The 19083-nt window shown below is 38.2% G+C and overlaps 1 protein-coding gene across 3 annotated transcripts; it reads right to left on the bottom strand.

The window, feature by feature from the left end:
* Nucleotides 1-4184: 4184 nt before the first annotated feature.
* LOC139119683 (threonine synthase-like 2) lies at nucleotides 4185-15013 on the bottom strand. Of its 3 annotated transcripts, none has more exons than XM_070683527.1 (9): nucleotides 14878-15013; nucleotides 10405-10703; nucleotides 9574-9768; nucleotides 8281-8433; nucleotides 7670-7891; nucleotides 6952-7097; nucleotides 6254-6379; nucleotides 5305-5441; nucleotides 4185-4629 (listed from the first exon to the last, which is right to left on the bottom strand). In XM_070683527.1, exons 2-9 carry the CDS (start codon nucleotides 10628-10630, stop codon nucleotides 4407-4409), a joined length of 1428 nt encoding a protein of 475 aa, XP_070539628.1. In that variant the 5' UTR covers nucleotides 10631-10703; nucleotides 14878-15013; the 3' UTR covers nucleotides 4185-4406. The 3 variants fall into 3 exon arrangements, with proteins under 3 accessions (XP_070539628.1, XP_070539630.1, XP_070539629.1); XM_070683529.1 differs by lacking the exon at nucleotides 14878-15013 and adding an exon at nucleotides 10968-11047; XM_070683528.1 differs by lacking the exon at nucleotides 14878-15013 and adding an exon at nucleotides 10899-10976.
* Nucleotides 15014-19083: the final 4070 nt, after the last annotated feature.

Here is a 19083-nt window from a genome sequence, read left to right as displayed (position 1 = left end):
CTTTGATTGAGAGTGGTCTGTTTATTTTTACTCGGCCTAGGGCCAGGGTCCCTTAACAGTGTAAGTTAATATTCATCTCAAAAACTCAACCCCAGGAAGTTGTTTTTCTTTGAAAATACATACATGCCCAGTTGCCATTAAACAGGTCCACAATCACCACTGGTAACTACTGGTTTGGGGCCAAACCATGGTGTAGAATATTTTGCTTCACAAAAAATTTAAAGCGCAGTGGTCGTCGCACTGCGCGTGCGCAATTTTTTTGTTGATAAACATTAATTTTTGTAAACATAAGTCTTTTCAACTTCAATCTGAGTGAGATTGGAGCGGCCCCCCCACTTTGTTAACGCCTTTATAAGACTCAACATCATGCAATAGTAAAATATTAAGATCGGAAACGAACTTCAGTGGTGTATTTCTATCTATAAACTCATGTAAGGCTACGAATGTTGGGAGACTACACTCGGCACATTATGTCGCTGAGTTTACTGCACCGTACGCAGTCACAGTGAACAAATGGGTTTGATCGCGAGCGGTCACGCTGGTTGTACACAATGCTATGTACAGTACAGTAAAAATACATCACTAAAATGATCAACATTGTATATATATGAAGACTAGCAACAAGTACAATGCCTAACACAAAATTACACTCAAGGGCATGATCGGCAAGCCAGAGCAGAGCACGGGAGATGTTGTTGCTTCGATAAGGGAGACGGTCACCGCGTTGACGTACACGGATATAGAGAATCCGGTCCCACAACGTACCGGCCCCGCGACGACTTGGCCCACGACCCACTGTTGATCACCATTTCTAACTTCTTCTAGTAATACGTGGCAAGAAATAGTCAAATGACAGGAAACAATAGACAAAACGAGCAGGTTTTCGCGGCATTTGGCAGGAAAATTGCACGGCTACACATAGGGACGTATCGAGAGATCCTGTGCACGGTCATGGCAGTGATCCAACGGCTAGCTAGTGTTGGCCTACCGGTGCTACGCAAACTTCGTTGTTGTACCTCCTGATTGCCGGGTAGGTCTGAATCCCCTTTCAAATGAGATAACCCCACATAGCAAGAAAACCTATGAAAGGTCCTTCGCTTGACTTGATATCTGTGCTCGGAATTCTCGTTTGCATCCCCCAATGGGGTAAACTTCGTAGTGGAGTTGGATTCTCCACAGCCGAGTGTAGCTCGCCATATACTCGGTTGTCTTGACACGGACGTTCATGAGACCAAGGAGCGTATCTTGCTGCAGCGGGGGCATTGCTGTGACAGCTGTAGATTTCTGTAGCTTGCGTTCTTGTCAATTGTACTCCTGTTGGGCCTCTTGAAATGAAAGCTCTCGTTCTTGCTAGCGATGTCGTAGACTAGAGCCCGGTCATTGAAAGTCTGTTGGCATATACCGGTACACGCGTACAGGTAAGTGTTTAGCTCCATGGCTCGAGCGATAACGGTAGCCGAGCCCCATTCAACTGATTGAAGAAAATCATGATCAAATGTGATCTCAATCCAGCGTGTAAATACTAGATTTGGTAAGTTGGTTTGCTTCAGCCGCCATTTAACAAGCGGCAATATCGCAAACATTATAATCAACCCGTAACGTATAGTGCGGCATTCTTGGATATGTTGACAACAGGGGGGACCCCCTCAGGAGCATGCGCAGCGCGACGACCACTGCGCTTCACAAACAATTTAAATTGGTGTAGCTTAACTTCAGAATCTTGCCAAAAGCAAAGAAAAGATATTTCTACATTTATCATGTGATATCTTGCACCAACTCTCCGTGTAAGGAACAAGCTATCCAAGGAAAAGTCTGTGATTACTAAACCCATTTAGAAGGTGACCTTATTTCAAAAAATGCATTTACAGTGAATGTAAGGTTGTGTCTGCTTAAAACAGGCCATGAAATAGTCTTCACTTGTAGTGGCCTCTGGACAGGATCATTTCTCCGTACATTTATTGCATGTGATTGCTGCATATTATAAACAGAAGAGTAAAAGTAGCGTCAATGACACTTAGCTCCTTTGTTTGACATGTGGTCAAGTAAAAGATGAGTAAAGAAAGGTGATATTACCCTTTCATTGTGGGGAGGGGTCACTGTATTTACCAATGTGTGCTGTGTTGAAAATTGAAGTGAATCAAGTTCCACATAAAGTTACATCTATTTTAGAAGAAGGTGGAAGTAAACCTGATAATATTTTAAGCGATTAATTTAAACAAAATGCAAAAGTTCCTTTTTTCCGTAGTAAATATTAAACTCAAAAAGGAATGGATACTAATTACTAATGGTAATTAAAAAAGACATTAAACAAACTTTCATCGCAAAAGTTCTCTTTTCCATAGTAAATATTAACCCTTTGAACTCGGCTCGGACATAAATGTCCGATGACGTCATAGAGTACCAGGGGGTCAGGGTGAAAAGGGTTAAAGAAAAAAGATTTCATCCATCACACCCCCAACAGAATGGTAGTTTTCATTTTAGTTATACTGGTATAGTGTCTGATTCATCTAGCATTCTGGTGGTGATTTTATTGTTGAATTATATTCTGTAGGTATGTTGACCACTGCACCTGTCAATGATTGCTGACCACTACCTGGTAAATTTCTTAGATGCCTGAATGGGATTCCTAATGCAATTAAATTTTCCTCCAATTGATGCAAATTTAAATCTGGCAGTATCTATCTGGGGGAAGCCCTACATTGTGTTACTCACAGTTTTGGTATTTGCCCGACATGTATCAGCACAAGTGCTACAGACCCATTAAGTGTTATCTACTTATTTACAGCATGTCAAGCATATTTGTTTGTTTGTTCTTGGAGTAAAATTGCTGACTTTGACAACTGACATTTTGAACCAAGTCTGATGACATGACGAACACCCATAGGTCCCGCTACAGCAGCTACAAATAATTTCTTGCAACTTTCCAATTGTGAATTTCATGATCATTGTTAACATTGATCGGGGCACTGATGTGTTTATTTACAGCTGTTACAGTGTTTTCAGCGTCTACTTTCATTGGTTGACTGAAACAGCACTTCTCTTCACATATACTAAAAGACGGATGAACCTCTTTCAAGATCAAAAGTTCAATATCGCAGGGTCATTCAGATAATCTGTGAAATAAAAGGTCATCCTATCACTAAGAACACACACACACAGATAGGAGCAAGTTTCCTGGCGCATTGATCATTCTAGCTGTGGTACTCAATGGTAAAGTTTGGCCAATAATGTTGCATGTATTAAAATTTGAGAGTTGTCTTTAGTGATGTACCATCGAATCAGTGGATCCAATTCAACGAAAATGACCATTATATAATCAATTTACATACATGCGGTTATTGTCAAAGATGATGCCAATGTTTGTAGCTGATGAAACGCTTACAAATTACACAAAACAGATGAAATGCAAACAACAAGATATGAGCAATGTGTGGAGTTGCTCGCCCTTTATTGCATTTCATTCGTTGACCCTGTAAATTACAAAATCATGAATGCTGCCCTCAGTGTCCAAATCTGAGAATGAATGAGAGATTGGTTTTATTGAAAGGATATATTGAACAAATGAATGACAGGTTTCAGTTGTTCCAAATTTTCATAAAGTTTGCTGTAGGAAGAAATATACAGATGTAGAGTTTTTGCCACAGTAGTATTACACATAGAAATAGTGCTGAATGTTTCCAAACTCAAAGTCTCACAATCCCACGTTGGCAGAGCAATCAAGTCACCTCTTTAGACTTGAATATAGAAGCTATGTTTCTAAATCAATTTTCATTACAATGTGGCCGGTAACTTTGTTGGGCAGCGAGTGTAAAAGGGATAATTTTAACACATAGAGTGAAGAAAATTTTTAAAATCTGCAAATACAATAAAAGGAAAATATTGAAAATATCCATTATCCCAGTCTGGGAGGGGAATACTCCAGTTTAACATGACAATGCGATTTCATGAAAAAATGTATCGGCAATCATACGGTATGTGAAGAGCATTATTAAACAGTCATGGTGTGAGGTTAAACCCTTCCACAGCAATGGTGTGGTCCAACTCTGCAGTGTTTCAAAGCCGACCTGTATACCGGGATTGGGGAAGGGGTGGACATGTTGAGAAATTAGCATTACCTTGTTTCAGTATGTGTTATAATGAATGTTTCTGGAGCATACACACCCTTGTAAAATTATAAAAACATATATCTTTGCAGAATTCATCTTTATTTTTAAAGTCAGTGTTTTGGATAAAACACTATACTGGAAAAACAACAATACCAGAAAAGCAGCAATCTGAAACACACTACTGCAATCTGTACAAAGTGGAATTAGAAATTGGATTTTTTATGTTGCACAGTGATGAGTAATAGAGATTTGGGTTTGAATGACAAGGGTGATGAGTATGGATTTGTCCAGATGCACTCTTTACTCTTTACTTTTCTGAGCAGCAGAAGTTAAACTTTTGATTTTCTCTCTGAGGATTTTTTCCCAATCATCGCCCTCCCTCAATAAGATGTACTTTGTTTGCATGCTTTCTAGTGCTTCCACTTGTGGTGTTGTTTGGGGAGTGAGTCCAGCCTTTAGGACAGCCTCTGGGAATTTGACTGGTGATGCAGTGGCAATGCAGGCACTTGGTCTTGACTGTTCACTGTGAAATATAATACGAATTTCATCAACTTTAGAATTTTTTCAAGAAGATCTTTATTTCAAACTGCTTGCAAGTTTCTAAAATTGTCACTTTTCTGACCAGAAATTCATCAATATTTTTGAAGTTTCCAATAAACTAAATATTTATAGAAAAATCAACACAGCAACAATTGAAAATAGAGTGTTACTACTTTTAACAAAAGTCAATAGCTTTCAGTACAAATATTACACATTTGAAAAAAACAGTAACTTGTTTTTATTTCTTCTAAGCTGACAAAAATAAAAAAAATCTTCCCTCAACACTTGTAACACTTTGGTCGATTGATAGAGATTGCAATATAGGAAGGTATATGATTGGCTGAGTGGAAGGGTTTGCAATATAAGAAGGTACATGATTGGTAGAAGTTATGACACTGACCCTTGCTTGTCTTGAAAGAGCAGCTATCTTTGAAATAATGGCAGTGCTACTTGTAGACTAAAAAAATCTGTCGTTTGAGGGCGCTCTCACTGCTACCCCCTCTTATCCCTTGAACGATGGATTTTTCAGACTGTACTACTTGAAGCTTGTACGAAAGATACAAGTACCGACTCTCTTTTTAAATCAAATAATTTTTGTGAATGCTAGGATGGGCACTTTTGGTAAAATTTCTTTGGGATTTAATAAACATACTTGTACCTTTTCCTCTCATAGTGACAACCAGCAGCAACAGCTGTGTGAGGGCACAGTAGATACTCGTTGTCATGCCAACATTTCTGCATAATTTTCAGGATTCCATCGTCATCCAGTGAATATGAACTAAAAATAGACTGGAGCTGAAATCAAAAATGCGCAAAGAAAATGTTATAATTTCTGTTGAATCCAACAGTTTTATTCTCATGGACTTTCAACGCTGATGCTTTCATTCAGAACCAAAAGAATATTTGTAGGGAAGTAAAAGCCTTTCCCAAAGACAGTACAATATGTATGTATATGCTGGTATATTTTTGGAACTTGATGCAAATTATTCACTCTTGTTGATTCTGTAAACAATCTCAACAGTACTGGCTACCCTTTGAATGCTGTAATTTTTACCACCAAAATTTTAGTGCAACATTTAAGCAATTTTTATGAATTTTTCTGTAATTTTTGTGATTATTTTGGACCAAACAGACATCACATTCCATTGGCTACAGGTTTTCATCAAACTTTTGGCAAAAATCTGAAAAAATTTGACTGGGGTACATTTTATAAAGGCCACAAAAGTTGACTTTGGTGCTCAAAGCTTTCTGAACTTTGAACGTGGCGTACTATGCTGTATACATAGATATTCATTTCACATACATGCATGAGACAAACGCAAAGTCAATGATGTCTGGTGCTAAAGTATACCCCTACGCCCCCATAGAGTGTAAGACAGTGTAATGAGCGAGTCATTGTTCAAAACAATTCTATGGATAAAATTGCAAATACTGATGTCAATCGATTTCAAAATACTGGACAAAAATTTCATCCGAAATGAGTTTATCTTTACATTGCTTGTACATTGCCTTTTGCCCAAGAAAGTGTGTTTTTTGAAGAACTGATTGTATCTGTAGGGAAAAAGGAGTAGAATAATACATGTAAGTAAAAGACTATTGTACTCCACCTGTTTCAATAAATCATCTGGAATGACAAACTTTCCAGTGTCATCATATTGCTTCATTAGTTTTGAAACCAGCTCTGTGTCTTTACCAGATGTCAACCAAAGTATTCGCTGGAAATTATAAGGAATCTGAAAGAAACATATCAAAGTTCAAGGGAAGCATTAATTTCTAAATAAAAAGTCCCATAAATTAATCATCATGCACTGTCAAGTTCACTATTTGAAAAGACTGCTTTTTAACTTTTTTCCAGCCAAGTTCACCTGTCGCTATAGAGGCAAGCCTGGCTCCATAGACAAACCATAGAAATAAATACAATTTGGGAGCAAAGGGATTAAACCAGTAAAGTATAACATGTCCCATATGACATATTTTACTGGAGAATACCAAGTGATGACACTAAACAAGATGCACAAATAAGTATAATTTTCAGACTTGTCATGCTAAGGCGTACACAAAAACATATTTTTATTGACTTAACCTGCCAGTAATGGTTTGTCTTACAGCAGTGTCTGTCACAATGATCCGTTGGGTACCAACATTTTATCACTGATTTTGAATGACTAAATTGATAGAGAGTCAATACAGGGTGGAAATCTTATAAGTTACACCATATATAAGCTTCAGAAAAATCTTTACTCAAGTATTAATACAATATAGAAATTGTGAATTTGACAGAATTTGCAGTCAGTTATGTATTTACCTGTATGTCCATTGCAGATGCCCAGGTATGCACCACCTCGGTCAATGAATAATCTCCATTTTGAATTATACGGTGCACAATGTCATTGGAATTGACAGCACAAACCAGTTTAATTGGAAGTCCCATGAATTTGGCTACACAGCCAGCTGCCAAAAGAACATGGTATGCAATAGCATTTAGAAACCACTTACTGGTAATCAATAAGAGTTAAAAAATAATCTGAAAGAACTTATATAGAACAAGTCATCGTTGATAACACAGTCCCAATAAATTATTATTGTGTTGGCTTTGTGCCAAGGTGTTGATCTAGTTGTGAAAAGTAGGTCAATTTTGTGAATCACACTAACTTCTGTTGCCTAAGCAAGAAAGTGAGATCTCAATATTGCACAAAGTTCTTTTATCATCACATTCTGATGTAACTATGCTGTTTTACAATTTTAAGTCATTCATTCTTTCAGGTTGGTCACCAAAAGCCAGGCTTTACAATGTTAAACAAGATATCATGTTAAACAGATTTCCAATAAAGCTTTGTTTAAATGTAAGATTATTTTCAGTGCTCTCCCCATTTCCCTCAAGAATTATCAAAGCCTGAAACCTTTCCTTTCAAACATTTTGAATAATTTGACAACAATCAATGTATCATGCTCTTGGTCTTGTTTCTCTCATAAAAACTCAGCTACCTCAAATTATTCTTCCATTAAAAAAAATGACTTATTACCAGTCACATTACCACATCCACCTGTGGGTACGATTATGTCAACTGTCTGGTCACATGACTCACAAACTTGAAAATAGGAGAAGAAGAAATGTGCAACCTGCACCATGACTCGAGCCCAGTTGATAGAATTGATCGTCATTAGCCTGTTGTGCTCTTTGAATTCTTGATCCATGTAAAGTTTATTCACGACTACATCCAGGTCATCTGAGGTGGAATTTTCACCTGAGGTTCAAAGGGTCAAAAGTCGTAGGTGAAAGGTAAAACATAAAAGAGAAAAGGAAGATTGCTGAAAGCAAGATGGACGAATTTCAAAGCACAGTAATGGTCATTTCTTCCCAGGTTGCAGGTTGTAGATCACCATTTGTGTAGCTTCATATGTCATTGGATGTATTCTAAAAATATTATGCAATAGTTTGTAGGTCATAAATTTAAAGCACAAAATTGGGTATAAATGCTTGGAAACATTTTCACACATTTGCATGTGCATTTGTAAGTGTATATACATGCAAAAACAATATTTACATTGCCCAGAAATATTGACAGAGTTTTAAGGATGAGCCTAACATTGACCATTGCACTTAAAACAGATTAATGACACTTTGGAAACTAACCTGCCATAACATGAACATTGTCATCTAAGACTGTGGTCATCATAAGTTCTTGTATTTTAGTTATCCTTCCCTGTGGTAACAACACCACAATATCTATCCATTCCAGACCACGCACACTCTCTATGGCTGCACTACCAGTATCTCCAGAGGTTGCTAAAAAACAATCAAATTGCAGAATCAAGACAAGTTACATGTATTGATGTCAAAGGTCATTTTAGCTATCTTTATGGGACCATGATATAATTTGGAGTACTGCACACATCATAAATGAATGCTTACACTTTTGCCGGACCAATTTTGACACCCATGGCAACTTTTAATATTCTTTTTCCTGATTGTGAATGAAAATCAGGGATCCCCATTCATGTCATCAGATTGTACTAAAAACAAATAAATTACCTAAAACTACCGATATGTATTCTTAAAAAAAAAAATGAAATTCCACATCTCTAACACCAAAGATCATTTAAGGGGCCATGGATAATTAAAACATGCGCACGGTAAATGAAACTAAGTGCGTTTGTCCTCAACCCCCCTCCCCCCTCCGCTAAATGAAAGTTTGGAAGTGCGAAAATCCAACCAAGCCTCATTTTGTTTTTGCATCCAACAATCGGTGATTATGTAGCTAGAAAATCACGCCTACGCTACCACCCCCCCCTCCCCCCCCCCCATACCCCCTCTAAAATCAATCTCTGTTCAGTGCCAACTCAACAATGACGCAACCATTAGAATGAAATGAAACAGTGTATCGAAAATGATTGTTACGTTATTTTACTCGTGCACTGATTCACATGTATGTCAAAAGAATGCTGGTGTAGCGCCGGTGCCGTACTGGCCTGGTACACGCCAAACAATGCAGTGCGATATTTTGCGATACAGAAAAAAGTTAGCGATGTTGTGATAGGAAAACTTGTAGTGCGATTTTTGCGCAAGGTAATCAAAATACAGACAAACCCCCTCCCCCGCTAAACACAGAAGTTGCGTTTACCATGCGCGCATTTTAATTATCCACGGCCCCTAAAGGTGTCAATTAAAATCGGCTAAAGTAAACTGTTGGTAAGCCAAGAATCGTAAAACTGAGTTTTGAAAAATTGTCCTTGTGGGTATCATAGACCCTGAGAGTCTATGGCATAATCAGCCTCCAATTTTTCACCACAACGGTTTCACCATCAACAATACTTTGATCTGTTGTTACTGACAATGGATCAGTACATGAAGACAGCAAAAATGGTGAGTGACAGCTTAGCAAGCAATGACAAGTCACATATATGATAAGAAAATTGTTACACCTACCAACAATTGCTGTTACATTTTTTTTCCGTTTCTTCAAGAAATATTCCAGGAACTGTCCGACACAGGACAGTGCTAAATCTTTAAAAGCCAGCGTTTTTCCATGCCACAGTTCTGCTATGTTCAGATCATCTTTGAGCCTGGCAACCTTAACAACTTCAGCTATTGAGAACTTTGAAAATGCTCTGTCAAGCAGTGCTGGGGGAAGGAATTTAATGACAGAAGACCGTCACACAATAGGTTGTTCAATTGCTGCATCATTGCTGATTAAATTTGGTTTTCCTTGTAGAAAATAATCATTTGTTGAACAAATCTTGTACAATTATCTTTGCCAAATCCTTTCAACTAATAATTCTGTGCAAATGACATGGTATTCAGGCAAAGTTCAAACACACCATTTCACTGAGTCAAGATGGCTTTATTAATATTTCAGTGCAATGGAACTGAATGCAACATTCACATCAGCCAATTAACTTACACAAAGAGTGAAACGTTTGCAACTTAAAGCGGACATGCCATTTCAGTGTATTTCCCATTTAGCTTGATTTCGACAAATCCTGAATATCGCCCACCCAATGTACAACATTCACTTGATCAGGTACAACATGAAGCCAAACTGTAACAACTCACTGGAGCCTACCAAAATTGAGGCACTAAAGTAAATGGCAAACACTGCAACCTGGATACTTGTACTATATGGTACAGACAGTTGTCTGTATATGTCATTTGTAGTATAAGTTGTAACATAATAAATAGCTTTTTGTCGCTACATGACAAAGACAGTTATATTATTTTAGTAAATACATAGAAGTGAATAATACATATTTAACGAACCATTCAAGTCATTTCTTGGAATTTCTTGTTCGCTTATGAATAACGGGACAATTCTTTTGCATAATTCTGGATATGACAAGTCCTTCCACTCTTTCAAGGTATCTTGGGAAACGACTGGAACTGATTCTGGCATGAGGAGGCCGCCATCTTTGACAAATCCAGTTGAGAATAGAGCTTGTTCAAAGGTCAAGTTGGACACCCCTCCACAGGTGCTGGTGTATTTCATGTTGATTTCTTCAACCAACTTGCTTTAGAGCTTCTTGGACTTCTTGAAGTTTCCTTCACCTCAACAGCATCTTCTGAAATCACAAGAAAACCAAAAAGATATCAAAACAGAATATGTCAGTTATAAATGAGTATATGACTATAACAGCTTGTAAGGAAAAATATTATTCACAAAGAAACTTTGATGATTTCCCAATTTTCAGACTATACATGCAGATCATCAAAATTCAAAGAAAAAAGGAAAAGAGGATAGAGATCTAAGACTCAACAAAGACTTCCAGCCGATGATAATCTACTTCTACAGGACCGGTGTACCGAATCAGTAGTGTTATACCTACCCTATTATCAGACCCCTGTGTGTCAACAAATTACGTTTTTGAATACCACCAGCTGATGTCACATGGTTGAGAGTAGAGTACAAAGGTCATGCATGTTTTTCTCAGCGGAATGGCTGTACCTTTAATTATATGGCATTGTATTGGGTTCAATGCAGGTTATGAATCACTTCAATAACATTTTTGGTATTACAGTAAATACAGTAATTATGATTGGGTATATTTTCACATTGTATGCATGTGATCACTTTGTGCTAGACATGGGACCATGTGTTCTTAAATCACACATACATTAAATTCCCTTTGTAAATACACATAACAGTAATAATCCACTCCATTGCCACATCTCTACAATTGAATTCATATCGTTCATCTTATCTATGTCAGATCTTGAAGTATTATGTCATAATATCAATAATCTAATAATGTTCTAAGTTCGTTTGATACAGAGAAAAAGAACCTAACATTGCTGGTATCATTTTCTCCAATAGTATTTAGAAAAGTTTATTCAGCTCTAAGGGGAAACACTAGGCCCTGACAGTTAGCAATAACTTAGAAACTCCATAAATCCTGAATGTACATGTTTTCCTTCAAGTACCTGCTCTGGATTGCATAACTATAGACAGGAACTGAGCATGGTTTAATATAGCAACTCAATCAGTACTCTATTAGTAATCTGATCAGGCCTGTGACATTTTACCGTAGCCCTGGTTAGTTGACTGTCATTTGAAAGAGCCATGGAAACTAGACTCTCACAGCCCCTCGTCCGCTACGCAGCTCTATCCTCAACCATATGGTGATGCGCCCTCAACGGTCTTTCTAGCAAGCAATAGATTTCATGACAAGAGAGACAGATCATGAAAATCAAGTAGCATTTTGAGAGCAAATTTGACAGCCTCTGAGCTACTTAGACAGAAATGAAATCCTCCACGTAACATGATTTAGTTTTAGCAAATGATGCATGCTGTATTATTTCTCGAGAATTTATTTCAGAATTATAAATATTTATGCAACAATAAAGATCACCCACATAAGAATGCCTTCATTGATAAGCTTCTAAAACTAGTCTTTAATTAATAATTAATGATTGAACTGTAAAATACAAGGATGAAATATTTTCAAGTGACCTAATGAGGGACAAAACATCAAAAAGTCTGTGGACCTAAGATTGCACAGACCTGTCCGGTCATAGTTGCTTCCTATGAAAAAGCATGCTTGCTAACAGAAAAGCAAAATTTACATGTAGTGTGACCTGGGTTGACCTTTTATAACAGTAGGTGAGTTTCTGATCCCCTTCCATCCATCTACCTTCCATCAATGCTTTCCTCAAGTATTCATTTTACCTTTTTCAGCCAAAAGGGCAAAGGGCAGAAAATGTGTCTTAATTTAAATTACAAAACCTACCTTACTTTACACCTGGACCTTGAAACTTAACCTTCTTAGCATTTTGACCAGTAAAATAATGTATTTGCCTTTCACCCAAGGCCCTCTTTTTTGTGGGTCATAGCAAACAAAATTATAGAATGAAGGAACTAGTTCCTTGCCTACCTACCCTAATTTTTACGGAGTCATATTATAGGAAGCATCTTCTTACTTGTTTTTATCAAATTGACGTTAAATTTAATAGTTTGATGTTTAAATTAAGAGTTTGATATTTGTTTCTGTTGTTTAATTTAGGGTCACCGTAAGGTCATACTCTCAAGGTATACAGTGCCACTGGATGTTAACACCTTGAGGAGAGTGTTGTCATGGCTGCAGACTGACCTCTACATAGTCTGGATAAAATTATGTTTTGACAAGACATTGAAGATATTTGTGTTTTGGGTACGGGGTTCAATTTGGGTTAAATCACGAAACAAATTCATGTTGTCAATTTTGAAAACAGACTTTTGAATTTGAAAGGCAGCAAAGCATTACTGTGCCTGATATCACTGGTCTGCCGTAGATTCATCTACAAATTGGTTGTATGTTCTTGTTCGGTGAATGTTTCAAGGTAGAATGTGCCTCAGGGACAGATATTTGAACTCTCAAACTTCTACAATTCTTTTCTGATCTACCACTTGTGGGGGTTCATTTTAAAGCTCTTGGTGTAAGAAAACTTTTAACAGGCTTAGATTTTTTGAAAATCGAAAATATCATTTTTCTCCGTACAGTTAACCCTGGTATGTTGGCCACTTTGAATTTCAAATATTGGTAAATCTTGGGAAAATTTGCTTCTCTAGTACAAACATTTGCACGGTGACCCTCGATTTTTATTCTTGATTTTGAAAAAGAAAGGTTGAAATATTCCTGGAGGCAAGTTTGAGCAAAAGTTTAAGTCTTTCATTTTCGAGGTGCATACTACCTCAATCTGATACTATTACTAGTAAGTCAATCCTCTCTGGCGTTTCGCTGCGAGGGCACTGCACCGCTGGTGCTCCTGGTTATGTTATTGCACAGTTCCTCTGGCTGGGGATGTGGTTATTGTTGTCGTGTTACATAGAGCACAAAATGCTATTGCAATAAGCGGAAGATGTACATCTGTATTTGGGCACGGTCCCTCTATCCATAGACCTCTTTTTTAGGGTCTATGCTCTATCACAGGGACCGAGATTAGGATGATTGTCACCAGCCTTATCAACACTGACACTTTAATTATGACATGGAGGTAAGGCCCTATTAAACTACTGGTGGAACGCAGAATAACCCTGGACCCTTTGGCGGAAGATGGGGTGATAACACCCTGACGGACCACAGTCACTTGTGATCGGACTATTCCGCTAGGCGTCTATGCCCCCATAAATGTGTGTACATATGCCTGAGAAAAACCAAGTCAGGAAACCAAATGGCTATTTCCTATAGGGATTATGCCACCATGTCATCTTCAACGTTCGATTTTACTGTGAAAAGTAGCAAGTTCGTCTATCATGTAACCGTCAATCGTTCCCTATCATTCTCAAAATTCATACCTGGTACTTAATTTGCTTCAAAAACGCTCGTTTCGTGTGATTTTCGGCCGAATTCGACGGACACATCGCTAAAACATAAGCGTGAACAACATTCCGGTCACTTCTTGGGTACCTCCACTTTACTGACGTTAGCGCCGCCTACCCATGAAGGATGACTGAAATGTTGCTCACGCTTATGTTTTGCCGAGGTGTCTCTCGAACTCGGCCCGAAATCACACGAAACGAGCATTTTGTTAGCAGATGAAGTATCAGGTATGAATTCTCGTGTGATTTTCGGCCGAGTTCAGAAGACACCTCGCCAAAACATAAGGTATGAACAACCTTCCAGTCACCCCTCATGGGTACGCGGCGCCAACGTCAGTAAAGTGGAGGTGCCCAACGTTCACTGTGAGGTGACCGGAATGTTGCTCACGCTTATGTTTTAGCGATGTGTCCGTCGAATTCGGCCGAAAATCACACAAAACGAGCGTTTTTTAAGCAAATTAAGTACCAGGTATGAATTTTGAGAATGATAGGGAACTATCGACGGTTACATGATAGACAAACTTGCTACTTTACACAGTAAAATCGAACGTCGAAGATGACATGGTGGCATAATCCCTATAGGAAATAGCCATTTGGTTTCCTTACTTGGTTTTTCTCAGGCATATGTACACACGTAGACGCCGAGCGGAATAGACCGATCACAAGTGACTGTGGACGGACGCTTCGTGCCTGCGGGAAGGTAGCCCTACGAGCATGGCGATAGTGTCCGGCTTTGGCTACGCCGCCTCCCGGAGCCGGACACTCTCACCATACTCGTACTACTACTCGTAGGACTACTACTGGGAAGGGCTTGGAAGCGTCCAAGTGTAAAAACAGCCCGCCTCACGTACCGTAATGAGTCAAGATCACGTTCAGAACATATATGATGGCATGGCAGCAAAAATAAAAATATATTGCATTTGATATAACTGAAAACTTACAATGGCTGCCCAGAGATGAGACCGGGCATGTATGATGGGCGATCAGACGTCCCGAGCTCTGAGTACAGTGCAATGCCGAATTTGTACCGTGACTTTTACCTTGCCAATTACCTTGCCGAGCCTATCTCTGCACATGCGCAGAAAATCTCACACGGTTTTTCCGCGATAAGTTGCTGATTTCGGTTCTATTGCCGATTTCGACCTTCGTCATAAAGTCAATGTAAATGTTACCGTCTATTACTATTATTATATGTAGTGGTATATAATTCAATATTGAATGTCTACATTACATTAAAATATGTTATAACTTTTAGGAAGTGATAAATGAAAATCTCAGTGGCCACCTTTGAAGACTCGATTTTTGAAATAGGCCTACTGTATTTTTTAATTCATTTTATAAGGCTTTGACCATAAATTCGGATGAGATGCACAGGTGACCAGCACCTTTGTACAAGCGTCCCTCCGCAAAAATACAAAAACTGTACACAAAAACTAAATAAAACAATAAAAAAGCAACAACAAACGAAAATAATCTATAAAAGCGACAATACTCACAAACAGAAAAGATACAAGTTTTACCGTCCAACACTAAAAGTAAGGTCGAAATGACTTAAAACAGAAGAAACAGAACATGTAAAATTAAACAAGTCTACACCTTGTGCAGTGACACTTTCCGACCCAGGGTACAGTTGTTATAGAAGAATTCATGTGGCAGTGATGTAGTATTTACTGAGCCGGTTCTTGTGGGATGTTATACAAGCTAGTAGTATCCCTGTGGTTGGCATGAAATTGACTGAGTAGAGGATTCTGTTGAAAAAATGAATGGCGGAAACTTCCAGTCGTAAACTTTAGGCGGGCATCTCGTGGATAAATCGCCAAGAGATATGAACCCAACAAATTGATTAGCATTTCAACAGTGAGTGCAGATAAAGTATTTGGCAATATGACATTAAACTGGTCCAATAATCATTTCCATTCAAGGTAATACATTACCAGGTCCATGGGACATTTGAGATTTACAAATTTAAGTAGGGACCATCCTGAACCACTGATAGTTAGTGGTGGTACCAGGTGTCCGGAATGGGTAAGCGTACCCTGCTAGCATGCTACACCCGTCAGGATTGGTCCCAAAATTGTCTAATATTGTATGAAGTGATACAGTATATGAATCACTGTTATAAGTCAAAGCCGGGATTGCTGTCGCTAATCATTTGAGTGACCGAGGTGTCATATTTGGCCACAATGTCATCATATCGACCGTAGAACGTTTTGAAAGTCCTCACGAGTCTTTTGGATGTATATCCCTGTCTCACTAGTTTGGATACTAATAAGCAAAGAATACATAGTCGCGTCACTTTAGTATAAGTCAAGGGTAGCAAATTCAATCTCCGTTCCGTGTACTTCACTTTCTGGGGATACCCAAGGACATGTTGCAGGGGTACCTAAGAAAGTGTAGCTTTTGAATGAAAACGATAGCTTTGACACCGTGCAGGATAGCTTGGGTAGGGAAACGATAGTTGCTGGAATGGAATCCGTAAGTTTGGTTATTTAAAACGATAGCTTTGAACATATTTTCATGTTGAGGGCATAAAACAAGACGGCTGACAGCAAAAGCAGTGGTAGCGGCGGTAAATATTTTACCCGTTTTCGACAAAAAATCAGCAAGTTGTGTTGTGTAATATGCTGCGTTCAGTGAGGTTCAGGTTCGATTACACCTCTGTAAAGTTTCTGCCCCCATTTTACAAAACTTGCAGAGAAATCTCCGTTCCCGTTTTCGAAGTGAACAGGCTATTAGGACGTCCTATTTTGTCTCGCTTATGTGTACTCGTCTATGGGGCGAATAGTCCCAGAGCTGAATAACTCAATCAATCAATCTTTATTTACTCAGCACATACTAACAGAGAGTATGGTATGGTACATCAAGATGTGTTACAAATGTAAGTGAACAATACAGAGAAAGAAAAAACACCATTCATCTCTGTAATACGAAAAGATGCAATAATACATTCATTGGAGCTGCTTGAGCTCAGTATAAACATGTGCTCTTTAAGAAAACGGTAAAAGTCTGAACAACAATGAACAAAAGTTACCAGGACATTTTTCAGCCCGGAGCTGCTGGAGGGTTCAGCATACATTTGTATTCTTTAGAAACACAGCTAGATCAAGAACATTTTGTTCCATTAACTTTTTAACAACTTCTTCTTTTTCTAAGAGACTATAACATTTACAAAAATCTGTACCACTACTTTGTCCCAATAAAATTCTTTCTGAAGTATGATTTTTACATGAAAATAATAAATGAAATTCATCATCAATTTCATTATAATCACATCTCTGACAGATTCTTTCACTCAAAGGTATCTAGGTTTACTTTTTCTTCCCATTTCAATACCCAAGTTATGGTCACTCAATCTGAATTTGGACAAATGTTTACGGAGTGTAAAGTCAGACAAGCAATCTAAGTAATTTTCGAAGACAAACTCAGTTTTGAAAATTCTATATGTACGTAATTTGTTACCATTTCCATTTTTCTTACATTATCAAACAGATTCTCCTCCATGAACCCAAATATTCACTTGTAAGATTTTATTTTATTTTCTTCTTCAGTTGACAATATGATTTCACTCCCAATGAACTGAAAACATGCATATGATTACAATCCCCCAAATTGCGATTAATAATTTCACCCAAGGAGATTGAATTTTTCTGTTTTCTGTGAGTGCCTTTTTAAGAATGTGATTTGAAGGCAAACTGTTCAGTCTACACCAATATCTTATAACAGACATATAAAGTGAGATCTTCAATGGTAGTCTACCCAACTCAGCTCTTATGCCTTCCAAAGAAGTACGTTTACTGACTCCTAGAATAAATCTGTAAAACGACATACAAAGACTTTCAAGACAATTATCAGTACTAGTGATTTCTGTTGCCCAAATTTCAGAAGCATATGAAAGAATTGGAACAATCAATGTGTCAAAAAGTTTTAAGCAAAGTCTAGGATTTAACATTCTTTCACATAAATTGACCTTTTTATGCTGAATAAAGCTTTCATTGCTTTGTTTTTAAGATTATTCTGGTTTTGTTTGAATTTTCCATTTGGTGCAATAAGGACACCAACATATGTAAAATGTTTCACTGTTTCAATCAAATTGTTTTCAAAATAAAATTGCACATTGGTTTTGAAACGATTACTCTTGTTAAATACCATTGTTTTTGTCTTATCTACATTAACTGTGAGACCCCATAATTTACTATAAGAAAGTAACTTATTCAGACAATATAGCTCACGAGTCACTATGCATGTACCCCGGGCATGTACACACCTCTATGAGGCACGTAGGAGCCCAGCGGATTTTTAGAAAACACGTGACTCAGTGTGGTTGTATGAGAGCGTGCGTGGCTGCTGCTGCACTGCACTGCACTGCCGCCGTAACATGATCTACATAGAAATTGAAATTTGCATATGACCCGAGCTGAACTTACAATTCAGTGAAAGTGGCGTGTACTCTTACAAAAGGTTGCGATCAGCAACACTTGACCGGGGAGGATCACGGTCACTTGTGATCGGTCTATTCCGCTCGGCATATGTTTTTCTCAGGCATATGTGTCACGTCTATGAAGGAATAGACGCCGAGTGCAATAGACCGATCACAAGTGACTGTGGGGAGGATGATTATAAAGCGACCTTGTGCACAGTCCAAATACACTTCATCTTCTGGCCGAGCTGCAGTACTCTAGCTCGAGGTTTTGCCAGTTCAACTTTTGCCGTCCAACCCAAAGCACTGCAGCTACTTCTGGTCTAGACTGGAAGATTCGTAACACGAGGGTGCTCCCTGAACTCTAACCTCCCTCGACGAGAGACTTTCTCATACAATCTGAAAAATTATTTATCTAAGCTGTCTTTCTGCTTTCTGCAAGAGCAAGCGTTCGTGTTTGGTTTTTTTTCGAACTTTACCACATTGTACAACTTACAGTCTATCGTAAACCGTGGCAGTTAATCTAAGCGAAGAAGTAAAGGACGCAAAAATGACATCTTAAGCACCCAGGTACAGATGTTTCGCATACATGAATATACCATCATAGGATAATTACTTCCATTCATTTCGTTTATCGGGACAGACATTATACACAGTATCAAATAATTGTGTTTTTCCATTTACATAATAGTCTTAAATGTATTTATGGTGTCCAAGCCATGCCAAAATT

This window comes from Ptychodera flava, chromosome 20, assembly GCF_041260155.1.
Source record: "Ptychodera flava strain L36383 chromosome 20, AS_Pfla_20210202, whole genome shotgun sequence".
NCBI lineage: Eukaryota > Metazoa > Hemichordata > Enteropneusta > Ptychoderidae > Ptychodera > Ptychodera flava.
Note: the sequence above shows the minus strand (reverse complement) of the source record. Positions and strands in the feature narration are given on the sequence as shown.

What these genes read in the sequence shown, in the direction of transcription:
- LOC139119683 (XM_070683527.1), bottom strand. Translation starts at nt 10,630, where the DNA reads ATGAAATACACCAGCACCTGTGGAGGGGTGTCCAACTTGACCTTTGAA. An exon ending in TCCAAGAAATGACTTGAATG is followed by an intron (nt 9,769 to 10,404) that starts GTTCGTTAAATA and finishes TCCTTCCCCCAG; the next exon opens with CACTGCTTGACAGAGCATTT. An exon ending in CAGATGATTTATTGAAACAG is followed by an intron (nt 5,442 to 6,253) that starts GTGGAGTACAAT and finishes TTTTGATTTCAG; the next exon opens with CTCCAGTCTATTTTTAGTTC.